Genomic DNA, 13,589 nt, shown 5'->3' on the forward strand with positions numbered 1-13,589 from the left:
CAATAACCCCTCATTTTATCTGTCAAACTTTCATAGCGAATCAAAACAAACATTGTGTAGTACTAGAATTTCGACTAGAATGGGATACGTTAATCGTTTGCTTGGGACCAATAGGCTAGTCAAGTAGTGAGCCAATTTAAAATCGTTAGTTTCGTATTGATTGTTGGTATAGCTGCTAAGAAGAGACAGCATATAAAGGACTGATTTGTTCAGGAAAAACTACTCATGTAAGTGAAACAAAATGAAATCAAAATAGTTTAAACTAAACAAATATATTTACAGTTTTGAGCTGTGTGAAAACAACACTGCTGCAAAAATTTAGTTTTTAACTGATCCGAACATCCTCAAAAATGAGTACTAATAAAGGGGACGAATCTAACCTCAACCCGGACGAGACGGCATACAACTGCGCGATTTGTACCCGTCCGGACCATGACGAGGATCAGATGGTGTTTTGTGAAAGCTGCAAGAAATGGTTCCACTTCAGTTGTGCCGGAGTTGGAACGACCGTTGAATACGATGAGAAATGGAGATGTTCTACGTGCCAGGGTGAAGAGACGGATGATAGTGAATCGGAAGATGACGATGACGCTATTCCCGTTGACGATAGTGTTGATGACCAACACAATGCCAGTGCGAAATCTACCCCGGATGACGAGAAAGAGATTGCGAAAGCAATGGAAGCAGTGAAGAAGGAGAAAGAGTGTCTGAAGAGGAAAATGGAGCAGAAGCTGGCATTGGCTAAAGCGAAGATGGAGCTGGTAAACGAGGAGATGGAAATGCAGTGGACTTTGGAGAAGCAAATCATGCAAATGAAGATTGCTTCGGAGAGGAAGTTTCAAAAGAAGAAGGAAATGGAGAAAAAACAGCTGCAGAAGGAACTCGACGAACTTAGCGAAGGCAGAAAGCGGAGGGAAATTGAAGTGGAGAAACTGGAGAAAAAGAAGAAGAAGCGTGAAACTTCCAAAGGAATAAAGGAAGTAGAAGGAAAAGTACCAGTAAGTTCCACTCCAATAATAGATCCAAAGCCATCTACGTCCAAGGATGAGATGAAGAAGAAAATGAAGGTCAAGATGGTACCCGTTGCGAAGCAGGCAGCGAAGAAAGAAGAGGAGGAAAGCGATAGTGGCGACGCTAGTTCGAACGATGGACAATCAAACGATTCCAACGAGGACAGTAGCAGTACGGGTTCAGAAGAAGAGGATGAAGACAAGGATCAGAAGAAAAGTAAGCGGAAGAATAAAAGGGATGAAGAAAACCCAACGAAGGCACAGATTTCGGCACGGCAGTTCCTTTCACGAAAGCTGCCAACATTTACCGGTCGGCCGGACGAGTGGCCAATTTTCATCAGCAGTTTCAACACCACGACGAAGGCTTGCGGGTTTTCAGATTTGGAGAACCTTGCTCGTTTGCAGGAGAGTTTGAGAGGGCCTGCACGGGAGGCAGTTTGCAGTCGGATGTTATTGCCAGAAGCAGTTCCGCAAATCGTCGAAACGTTGCGGATGTTGTACGGGAGGCCGGAACAGCTGCTGAGCACGTTGCTGGTGAAGGTGAGAAAAGCAGATCCACCGAAAGCGGACCGACTTGGTACGTTCATCAGCTTTGGGATGGTGGTCCAGCAATTATGTGACCATCTCGAAGCAACACAGCTTAACGACCACCTGGTGAATCCTCTGCTCATCCAGGAGCTGGTCGATAAACTACCACCTGGGACAAAAATGGACTGGGTTCGGTTTAAGAGACAACACGAGAGAGTTACGCTTCGGACATTAGCTGACTTCTTGTCTGAACTGGTATCTACTGCCAGTGAAGTGACTGGAATCGTCGAAGCACCATTGAATCCAACCGGTAATCGTTCCGCTAAGGCCAAAGGAGGAAGATCGAAAGAGTACGAGAGCCACGTCAACTCACACAGCGAAGAATCACCGAGAAAACCGGAGTATTCAAGAACGCCGTGTCCAACGTGTGGGCGTACTGATCATCGGCTGAGAAACTGCGACGAATTTCGAAAGATGGGAGTTCAACAACGCCTGGAGGTTGTTGATCGGTTCGATCTATGTCGATCATGCCTAAATGCCCATGGGAAGAGTTGGTGCAAAGCGAACATTCGGTGTAAGGTTGAGAGGTGTCAAGGGCAACACAATACCATGCTTCATCAGCAGCCAGCTGAAATGCGATCGGACTGCAATGCTCACAGTGCGAATCAGCAGCTACCGATAATTTTCCGGATGATTCCAGTGACGTTGACCTTCGGAGGGAAATCAATTAACACAATGGCCTTTCTCGACGAGGGTAGTTCTTTCTCGTTGGTGGAAAGCTCCATCACGAACCAGTTGAAGGCGACTGGGAAACCACAGCCACTACGTGTAACGTGGACAGCTGGAATGACGAGGTTAGAACGGGAGTCAATGGTGCTGAATCTGACAATTTCTGCCGTCGGATCGAAGGAACTGTTTTCGATGGAAAAGGTCCACACAGTGGAGGAGCTCAAGTTGCCTGTACAGTCGTTGAACTACCAGGAATTGGTGGAGCGGTACAGCCATCTTCAAAACCTTCCGTTGGCTGAATACACGAACGACTCACCGAAAATATTGATAGGTTTGAAACATCTACACTTGTTCGCACCCATCGAATCCCGAATCGGTCAACCAGGAGAGCCGATAGCTATCAAATCCAGGCTTGGCTGGACAGTTTATGGTCCTCAAGAAGGAGGTAGTCTACGAACTGCATACATTGGTCATCATTCATGCGCTGGGGTGTCCAATCAGGAGTTGCACGATCTGCTGAGGTCGCAATATGTACTCGAAGAGGCGGGAGTGTCAGTGGAAGTTTTGCCTGAGTCAGCTGAAGATCGACGGGCCCGCGAGATTCTAGAAAGTACAACGCAGCGAGTTGGGGACAGGTTCGTAACTGGACTGCTGTGGAAGGAAGACGATCCATCATTTCCGGACAGTTATCCGATAGCAGCACGCCGGATGAAGAGTTTGGGTAAACGCTTGTCACAGAACCCACAGCTGCTACAAAACGTTCGCAACCAGCTTATTGAATATCAAACCAAGGGATACTGTCACAAAGCGACTACGTATGAGTTATCGGAAGTTGACCCCAAGAAGGTGTGGTATCTCCCCCTCAACATCGTGATCAATCCAAACAAACCGAATAAAGTTCGGATGGTATGGGATGCCGCTACTTCTGTTAGAGGTGTATCGCTGAATTCAAAGCTGCTTAAGGGTCCTGATTTCCTCACATCGTTGCCGTCGGTAGTGTGCAAGTTCCGGCAGTACAGTATCGGATTCGGTGGAGATATCCGTGAAATGTTCCACCAGCTGATGATTCGTCCGGAAGATAAGCAAGCTCTAAGGTTCATGTTTGACGGAGAGATTTACGTAATGGACTGCGCGATATTCGGAGCTACGTGCTCGCCAAGCCAGGCACTCTTCGTGAAAGATCGCAACGCCAGTGAGTTCCTGATGCAGTTTCCAGATGCCGTGGATGCGATTGTCAACCGACATTATGTGGACGATTATTTTGATAGCACAGAAACTGTCGAGGAGGCGGTTAAAAAGGCAAACGAGGTCCGGTACATCCACTCAAAGGGTGGTTTTGAAATCCGAAACTGGGTGTCGAATTCTACCGAGGTACTCCAGCAATTAGGTGAGTCAAAAAGGAACCAAATTGTTCATTTCCATACCGATAAGGCTACGGGTTGTGAGCGGGTTTTGGGTATCGTCTGGGACCCTCAAGAAGACGTGTTTACATTCGCTTTGAAGTTGCGAGAGAATCTGCAACCGTACCTGCCTGGGAGTGAGCGTCCAACAAAACGAATCGTGTTGAGCATCGTGATGAGTCTATTTGATCCGTTAGGCCTGCTGACGATGTTCACCATCCATGGTAAGATGCTGATTCAAGACTTGTGGCGCACAGGCTGTGAGTGGGATGAAGTGGTTGACGATGAGAGCTTCGAAAAGTGGAAAAAATGGACAGCGCTGTTACCGGACATTGAGCAAGTAAAAATTCCCCGTCACTATTTCAGTGGTGGCGAATCACTGGACTACGATTCACTGCAACTCCACGTGTTCGTAGATGCCAGTGCAGGTGCATATGGCTGCGTGGCATACCTTCGAATGCTAGTTGATGGGAATCCTCGGTGTAGTTTGGTACAAGCTAAGTCCAAAGTGGCACCACTGAGGCCGTATTCAACGCCACGTTTGGAGCTGATGGCAGCAGTTTTGGGAGCAAAAATGGCCGAAACCGTAAGGACAAATCACAGTTTGTGCATCAACCGTGTACAGTTCTGGACTGATTCAAGCACGGTGTATTCTTGGATCGTGTCGGATCATCGGAAATACAAAGTGTTCGTCGCATACAGGATCGGTGAGATACTAAGCAAGACGAACTCATCGGATTGGCGCTGGATCCGAACAAAGTTGAACATTGCGGATGATTTGACCAAGTGGAAGGAAGGAACCAGGATCAAATCGAACAGCCCGTGGTTCATTGGTCCTAAGTTCCTGTACGAGGCGGAGGATACCTGGCCACATCCGGAGCCACCGAGACCGAATGTGACGGAAGAGTTACGAGCCAGTTCACTGTTTCACAGAATCAAGGTTACAGGGCCGCTGATCGACTGTGGTCGTATTTCGAAGTGGAATATCGTCGTTCGCACGGTAGCAAACGTTCTGCGGTTCATATCGAACATTCGGCGGAAGCAGCAAGGCTTGCCAATAGAATCTCTACGAGCTGATGCCAGAGTAATGCGATTAGGCAGAGGGTCCGCAGTAGCAGTAGAACGTCCGTTGTCGAGAGAGGAGTACCAAGAGGCGGAACGTCATCTGTGGAAAATGGCACAAAGTGAATCTTTCGCGGACGAAGTGAAGATGTTAGTTAGATGCAGAAAAGGGAAGTGCGAGGCCATTGATCGTTCCAGCAATCTGTTCAAGCTTTCACCCGTGCTGGACGAGTATAATGTGATGCGAATGGATGGCAGAGTACAAGAGGGAGAGTTCGTTCCATTTGAGCTACAGTTTCCGGTAATCCTACCAAAGGAGCACCCGGTGACGATCAAACTGATAGAACACTATCACCAACTATTCGGTCATGGGAACCATGAAACTGTTGTAAACGAGTTAAGGCAACGTTTCTACGTCCCAGGAGTCCGCAAAGAGCTGAAAAAAGTTGTGAAAAGCTGTATGTGGTGCAAGATCCATAAATGCAAACCGGTGGTTCCAAGAATGGCTCCGCTTCCAAACCAACGAACTACTCCTTTCGTTAGACCGTTCAGCTACACCGGAGTTGACTTCTTCGGCCCGATCAACGTAGTGGTTGGGCGTCACACGGAAAAGCGTTGGTGTGCTCTTTTCACTTGTTTCGGAACAAGAGCTATCCACCTAGAAGTCGTGCATAGTCTGTCGTCGCAGGCATGCCTGATGGCCATCCGGCGTTTCGTCTGCAGGCGCGGAGTTCCTATTGAATACTTCTCCGACAATGGGACGAACTTTGTAGGTGCAAGCAAGGAAATCGTAAAGGAGATCAAACTGGACTGTTTTGAGGAGCTAACGAGCTCAAGAACCCGATGGAACTTCAATCCACCATCGGCACCTCATTTCGGTGGAGTGTGGGAACGACTCGTTCGTTCGGTCAAAGAGGCGATGAAGGTGTTGGATGACGGTCGCAGACTGACGGATGAAATACTCCAAACTACGCTGGTTGAAGCAGAAGATATAGTTAACTCCAGACCACTAACTTACGTTCCTCAAGAACCGGGAAATACTGGGTCGATAACTCCCAATCATTTCTTGAGGGGACTTCCATCAAGTGGAACAGAGGGTTACGTACCGCCGAGCAACGAAGCTGAGGCACTACGGGATAGCTACAAAAGGTCGCAGTTACTGGCTGACCGCATATGGAAGCGGTGGTTGTCTGAGTATTTACCGATCATCAACCGACGTACAAAATGGCATACCGAACAGATCCCACTGGAAGTAGGTGAAGTTGTGTTTGTAGCAGACGACGATAACAGAAAGTGCTGGGTTCGAGCAGTTGTGGAGGAGGTCGTCCAAGGAGCCGATGGACGAATCCGACAAGCCGTGGTACGCACAGCCAAGGGCACTTACAGGCGTCCGGTAGCAAAACTTGCGGTGCCGGAGATCCGTATTAGTAAATCTGGTTCCAGCGGGGATCCTGCACCAGTGTTACAGGGAGGGGCTGTTGAGGCACCGGTGACGTCACCACCGAACGCGCAGCTACAAATACACGCACAACCGTTGGAGCGTACCTAACTGCAAGTAGCCGACCTAAAAGGATTATCATAATGTTCGGGAATCAAAACAAACGTGGAAAATTATATAGACCCAAAGAGGTAATAAGTAAATCTTATAATATAATTAGTGGCTTTTACAAGTGAAAATATATTGTTGAAATAAGGAAAATATAGTGGGAAATACCTTATAACGGAGCAAGTAAGTTGTATTACTGAAAGTACAATATTATAAAGTAATATTAACATTTAATTTTGTAATAAGTAGTAAAGGCAGTATAGCTGCTAAGAAGAGACAGCATATAAAGGACTGATTTGTTCAGGAAAAACTACTCATGTAAGTGAAACAAAATGAAATCAAAATAGTTTAAACTAAACAAATATATTTACAGTTTTGAGCTGTGTGAAAACAACACTGCTGCAAAAATTTAGTTTTTAACTGATCCGAACAACCCCTTTGAGTGTTGATTAATCACAATGAAACATTGTCACAGAGCACGGACTTGAGGTTACTAGTAGAGTATTAAATAATCAAGGTCCTATTTAGGATTATATCTGAAAAATCCAAATTTGGCCAACGCCCACCACTCGGCTCGACTTGCATAATAGTGCCCCATTATTCTACTTGTAAAAACAAAACATAATGTAGCTTGGATACTCTGATAATAGCAGCTTGTGAAAAGACGTCTAGATAGCTCGAAGGCTGAAGCCAAACTAAGATGGACAGTTCTCTTACACCTGAAACAAAAAAAAAACTCCTTCTGTCGAAAACGGACGAAAAAAATGCTTTATTTCCGCCTTTGATTCAGTTTCAACTACATAACGACACACTCACCATTATTTCATATTTCCGGTGATGATGGTGATGCACTAGTGTGTGCTACAGTTGTTATTACAATGTGTTTTTACTTCAATTAATAGATATAGCTCTTAAAACTAACACTTACGTTAGTAAATGGTTGTAGATAGATAATAGATTAGCTGTTTTTTTGTTGTTGTATCCATTTTCTTTTTTCTTTCTCTCATTGTTGACTAAACGATTCGAACAAATAATATTTGGGACTTACTTTAACAACGCATTCGAACAATATCTTCGTTTCTCTAAAAGTAGTAAATATCAAGAACACACAATAAAGGATAGAAATTTAGTGCATGACTTAAACGATAATCATAATTAGGGATAGCGCTCTCGAAAACGAAATTTTGGAACGAAACAAACGGAATTATCAGTAGTTAGTATTTATCACTCGAACGAAGAAGACCCTTGAGAATATTAATCGCTATTTTGCTTCCGTATGTAAATGCTTTTGCTGACTTTTATGCTAGAGTATGAAACAGTTTTACTCTTCGGTTTTTGCTGCTGTTGTTGTTGTTGTTTTCTGAGGATTGGCTTGCGTGAAAATAATAATCCATGGGCTATTTTTTTGCTGAGAGAATAGCTCAAGTGGTTCTGTTTCTTCTTCTCTCCTGCTGCTGCTGCTGCTCCCGCATTTCTAAGTCTTTTCAAGGTTCTTTCTTGGGCGTAAATCGCAACGAGGTTTCTTGACGGACCACTTACCTGCTGCTACCGTTGGTGCTGCGTTCTGTTCAATCTGCCTTCCGAGATTTGCGTTTTCGTACATCCGGACTGCCGGCGTTGGTGTCCTTTTTGGTTTCCTCCTTTGGACTGGCCTTCGGTGAAGGGGCTGGAGAATCTTTCTCTTGCTTTACGGCGTCGTCCTTTTGCTCGCTCTCGGGGGCTGCTTCTTCCGAGTCCGATCCGGAGTATTTTTCCCCATCGGATGTTTCGTCCACATCTTCCTCATCTTCTTCGTCTTCGTCTCCTATTTCGTCTAGGACTCCGGCGACTTGTTCGTCTTCGTCTTCCAGCTCATCACCCTTGATTTCCTCGGCAACTATCTCATGCTGCAGGTTCTTCTTGTGCTCGGAGAAGCTCTTGCGTTGGGCCGATTTCGGAGGGAACATGAAGTCGATTACACACACCAAGATCAGTCCGAGGATGGCACCGAGAAGGATGGTTCCGATGGCAAACAGGGCGTACGATCCCCACACGGGCAGGCCGTACTCCTTCGAGAGCATCGTGTTGACTTCCTATTGGAGGGTGGGTACAAAGAAACAAGAAACAATGGACGTTAGTCGATTCAGCTGGCCATTCACACTGGACTTACCTTGAAGTAGTCTTTACTTACTTTCAAGAAGTGCGACAGCTTGAAGAACTGCGACACCAGCGACATCTGGATGGAGTCCGGTTTGCTCCAGGCCGATACCGGTTCCAACTGTTGCCATTTCTTCTCCTCAACGAAGGTCATCAGCGAATTCAGATCACGGGGTCCCTTGTATTGGCGGAATTCTCCTTTCAGGACGTGGAATATTGTTGGCAGCGCAGTCACAAAAAATCTTCCGCTCAATCCGGGCGAGGTCGTCACATCGACCTTGGCTGTTTTGATGTTCAAATCATCGGACCAGGTCGACAGATCGTCCCACACAGGAGCAAGATTCTTACATGCCGGACACCAGGGAGCGTAGCTGTAATTCAACACAAACATCAAACACTCGAATCCAACCAGACTCGAAGACAGGCACTTACAATTCCACCAGCCATTCCTCCGTCAACATCCGGTCCCAGTTGCTTTCGTCAAGTTCAATCACCTGCGACTTGGCAGCGCTGACCGAATTCATCCATCCGACGACTCCAAGCACCACCAGCAGCGCCGCAATTCGGCCCACTCGGAAACGCATCTTTCTTCCTTTATTTTCCCTTACAACGCACTTCCCAGTTCCAAACTCGAACCTCGAAGTAGCCACAAGAGTCACGGGAAAAAACGTGGAACCCACAGACGGAATTTTCAATAAATTTTCCACTCTTTTCTGGAATGAATTCTTTTTCACCTCGGTGGCACTCTTGTTCTTTTTTTCACTCTCTAGTTGTAATAATACTGATGACTGATTCACTGTGTATGCTCACTGCTGTGCGAACGAAGAAAAATGATGTGCGTGTGCGGTTTTTTCCTCGCAATGATACGTCAAAAAAATCCGTTTTTGTCTTCTTTTGATCCGTCCTGATCTGGATAATGCTTCTTTCTGCTGCTTCCACTTCCACCTCTGCTCGTGGATGCGGGATGCTTTGCGGGATCTGATGTGGCGTCGTTTTGTTTTTGTTCTGGGACTGCAGCTGTCAGACCGCGAAGTGACGGTTGGCGTGAAGGTCGCTTGAGAAAAGTGGTGTCGCTGGGGCTGGAGACAGTGAGGAATGGTATTTGAAGTGCATTACATTCTACGTTTCCGTTCGATTTGGTATCGTTTCCAATAAAGGTAAACTATTTGAAATAAGCAGTACACAAGTTTTAACGCGGAAATTGATTGCTATCAAGCTTTATTCGTAGTCAAGAATAGTCAAGATTGATGTGCATCCTGGTTCTCTACTTACAAAGTTGAGAGACTCCATTTTCAGAGACGCAAAAAATAATAATTCATTTTCCAGTTTGTTCCTTGTGAGCGAGGGGCGCATACGATCAGAATTGCCGTATGATGATGCATGGACGATAAGATCAACTCAAAATTGAGTTGATTTTAACGTACATTTTTTAACATTCAATTTAATTAAATTTAAATATTATTAGTTGCGCGAATCCCTCTCCACAGTGCTGGCAAGTGTCGTTAATAAATAATAATAATAATAGTAATAACAGTGCTGGCATCGGATCACTTTGACGGTTCAATACAGTCTATCAATCTTGTACACGCTAACTTGAAAGTACTCATTAATGAGTAAAAAAAGACCCATTTTGAAGAAAAGTGGCTTAACTCATTAATGATTAAACAATTTTACCCATTAATGAGTATCTGTTACCCATTAATGATTAACAATTACTCATTAATGGGTAAGAGATACTCATTAATGGGTAAAAAATTTACTCATTTAATGAGTTAAGCCACTTTTCTTCAAAATGGGTCTTTTTCAACCATTAATGGGTACTTTCAAGCTAGCGTGTATAACACTGTTTGAAACTTGGCAAGCATGCACTGGCAGGCACAGGGTGGGGCAAGGTGGGGCAATTGCCCCTCCTTTTATAAATAAATTTTTTATATCCACATTTACAAAATTATGATATAAAATAAAACCTTTAATTGCGTCAATTCCTTTGAGATGGTTCCTGATAAGTGCACCACAAAAATGCATGAAGGGACAAACTTCAATGAAATTTTTTGGTCAAAAAATTGCACCACAGTGGTGCATACAAAAAATTCCTGGTGTATTTTTTTTTTCAATGTGGTTCATGGAGGATTAAAAGAAGAGGGTAAATTTAAGGTTAAAAAATTCACCTTCGTGGTGATAAATCGAAGAAAAAGCTTTCGATTGAATATTTATGGTGTAAAAATATCATCAAGGTGGTGCATGGAGGGACATCACTCTGCTAAATTATATGAACGGAAAATTTCTGGTGGAAAACTTGCACTGATCTTTAAAATCAAGCTATATTGAAAATGTCTGGTGGAAAATCTGCACCGTTCTGGTGAACGGATGGGTAATAGAGTGATGCAAAATTTGAAATTTTCACTCCACAATACTTAAACGATTCCGAATCGGATCCTGACTAGCCTCTCAAAATTTGAACCCATTTGGTGAGAAACAGAGATGGCACAAACCATTTGAAATTTGTATGGGAATTACTATGGTAAAACCAAGATTTTTGTTCATGTCTATCTAATAATTCACCATATCGGTCTGCTTCAAAAGTTTTCAATTTTACTTGTAGGAAACTTTCCAGTTACAACTTTGCTGAAGACCACTTTTTGATTGAATGCAAGGATCGAAAGTTATCAATGGTTCAATGCGCTGATGTCTTATGATCATGCTCAATCAACTTCTCAGCAGGCAACATTGGTGTTTCTGGGGCGATGAATAGGACACAAAAATCATGGCTACTATGTCACACTGCATGTGTTCTTCTTCTCTCGCGGAAACGACCGTGCAGAACTATTTCATTATGGACGACGCAGTCGATTGTCAAAATACAAAAAAATAGATTTCCGGTTGTAAAAATTCTTGCGTTTCTATACGTTCGCCCGACCAAAGGCGCTGGTTCAGTTTGACTGGAAATTGGTTCATAAAAGTTCCCCTATTGTCTCCTATTTCTCTTAGGATTAGTGGGGAAACAAACCGTCCATGGATCCATGTGTGCTAGATAGGGAAAGACGATTACACGTCAAAAAGGTCTATGAGCTCAGCAAAAACGTGTTTGATCCTGTTTCAGCTCGAGTGAAAAACAGAAAGTCATCGCGAGAATTTTAATGGTAATGGTTATGGTAGTCAGTAAGGTCCATGGATGGTTTTGTAACATCGGTAAACTTCATGTGGAATATATCGCGAATAGGTTGCCTGTAAATTTATAATTACCAATTCGCGATATATTCCACGTAAAGTTGACCGACAACACAAAACCATTCATAGACCTTGCTGACTACCATAACCATTACCATTAAAATTCTCCAACCATAAGTAAAAAGGTTCTAATATAGTTTTATTTCCGAAAATGTATGGAAAAAACAAGAATTTTGAATGTTAATGGTTCTTAACAACCATTCTTAAACCATATGAGAATTTAACAAACCGTGATAATACCGCCAAACAGAGGATTTCAGTAAAGACATCTCGTGGGCTTCTTGCGAAAAACAAGTTTGCTCGGTGACAAGGGGTGAGGCAGCTTTACTCTGAGCTGCTTTTTTGCAGCAAGTAACTCGTGAGTAACTCAATGTACATCGAAATTCAATCGACGTTCATCGATTTTTTCTCTCTGCCTACTCCGTTTACTCTTTTTAAAAAAAATTATCTCATGAAAGACGTCAGTTTTGTTTGTAAACATAGTATGATTGTTTAGATCTGCTTTTAAAACGTTGTGAATCCCAGTACCACTTGGATCAAAAGGAATTTTTTTTCCGGAAAATGGCTCGATCATTGCTGGGAATGATTCCAAAGGGGGCCTCCGTCACCAGCTGCTGTAACTGTTTTGGAAGTGATTTTTGTTCGTACTCTTCCGTCTCGAAAAGTTAGATATGAATTAACTGAAGGTAGGTGGAAACATGCTATTTGTTCTCATAATATAACCAGAGGAATCCTTTTCAGATGTCCACCGAGGAGAACGTGAAATCTCCGGTATAGAAGAGGCCAGAGTATCCAGTGTAGTCGCAACTGCCGAAGCCGGTGAGTACGATCCTCGATCGTCGTCCGGACTTAAATCCCATCATTGATCTACTGGACGAAATCGAATCCTGCATATGGTTCAGAAAGAGTGGAAGGAAAGGGTCCTTGGCAATCTGATCTGAACAAGTACATGATCATCGCTATCGACTTTGCCGACAAGAAACTGAAGAAAGAAACATGCTCCGGATATCCAGTTTTCCATGCTCGGTAATAGCGGCCTGTTTGTATGAATAAATGTATCCTTCACTGTGCTTTTTGACACTTTTCAACCCCTTCCCTTTCTCTCTCGCAGGAACAGAAAAAAATGGAGCAACATACGCCCTCCAGTTAGTGTCAAAAAGCACAGTAAAGGATACATTTATTCATACAAACCGGCCGCTATTACCGAGCATGGAAAGCTGGATAATACATAATTGAAAAAATACATACTCAAACGACCGAAAAAAAATATCCAGCTTTCTATGCTCAATAATGGCGGCCTGTTTGTATGAAACAATGTGCTTTTTGAACCCTCCCATTCCCTTTCCCAGGAACAGAAGAAAATGGAACAATATACGCCCTCTAGTAAGTGTCAAAAAGCACAGTGAAGGATACATGATACATTAATTTATTCATACAAACAGGCCGCCATTATCGAGCATAGAAAGCTGGATATTTCTGCGTCTACGTCAAGTGAAGTGTGTTGTGGAGGACGTACTGTTGTTTCCCGGGATAAAGTACAATTTTTTCTCGATCCGACGCCTAGAGCAACTCGAAATGCAAGTGCTGTTTGTGAACAACGAAGTCTTCATTGAGCGGCATGGTGAAGTGCTTTGTTGTGCCAGACGGAAGGATCGGTTGTACGAACTGAACGTTGATATCGTTGAGTAAATTAAATCGGAAGTGTTAATTAGTGTGATACCGAAGAACGAAGATGAACTGTGGCATAAATGGTGAATGGCCTTGTGCTGAAGAAGATTGCTGTTCCTGCTATAGCTATAGCTATAGGGCTGTTTGTGAGTCTTGCATGAAAGCTAAGCAGACAAGAAAGCCGTTCAAGGAGATGCCATTACCACTGAGCTCTTGACCCCTCGAACTGATCCACAGTGATGTGTATAGAGCAGTCTGGAACGGTAAGTGCCATTTTATCAC

General features: G+C 43.9%; 2 protein-coding genes across 5 annotated transcripts; one reads left to right on the top strand and one right to left on the bottom strand.

Annotated features, from left to right (window-relative positions):
- Positions 1-350: 350 nt before the first annotated feature.
- LOC135699688 (uncharacterized) lies at positions 351-6,278 on the top strand. The gene has a single exon (XM_065219980.1). The coding sequence runs from the start codon at positions 351-353 to the stop codon at positions 6,276-6,278; it is 5,928 nt and encodes a 1,975-aa protein (XP_065076052.1).
- Positions 6,279-7,015: 737 nt separating this feature from the next.
- On the bottom strand, positions 7,016-9,375 carry LOC135699750 (thioredoxin-related transmembrane protein 1). 4 transcript variants are annotated; one of them, XM_065220068.1, is made up of 3 exons: positions 8,844-9,375; positions 8,425-8,782; positions 7,016-8,347 (listed from the first exon to the last, which is right to left on the bottom strand). In XM_065220068.1, the coding sequence occupies exons 1-3, from the start codon at positions 8,993-8,995 to the stop codon at positions 7,844-7,846; spliced, it is 1,014 nt and encodes a 337-aa protein (XP_065076140.1). In that variant the 5' UTR covers positions 8,996-9,375; the 3' UTR covers positions 7,016-7,843. The 4 variants fall into 4 exon arrangements, with proteins under 4 accessions (XP_065076140.1, XP_065076139.1, XP_065076143.1 ...); XM_065220067.1 differs by having other exon boundaries at positions 7,016-8,343; positions 8,421-8,782; XM_065220071.1 differs by having other exon boundaries at positions 8,446-8,782; positions 8,844-9,374.
- Positions 9,376-13,589: the final 4,214 nt, after the last annotated feature.

Source organism: Ochlerotatus camptorhynchus, unplaced genomic scaffold, assembly GCF_037179485.1.
Source record: "Ochlerotatus camptorhynchus isolate MF236.1 unplaced genomic scaffold, CSIRO-AGI_Acam_v1.1 ptg000114l, whole genome shotgun sequence".
NCBI classification, from domain to species: Eukaryota; Metazoa; Arthropoda; class Insecta; order Diptera; family Culicidae; genus Ochlerotatus; species Ochlerotatus camptorhynchus.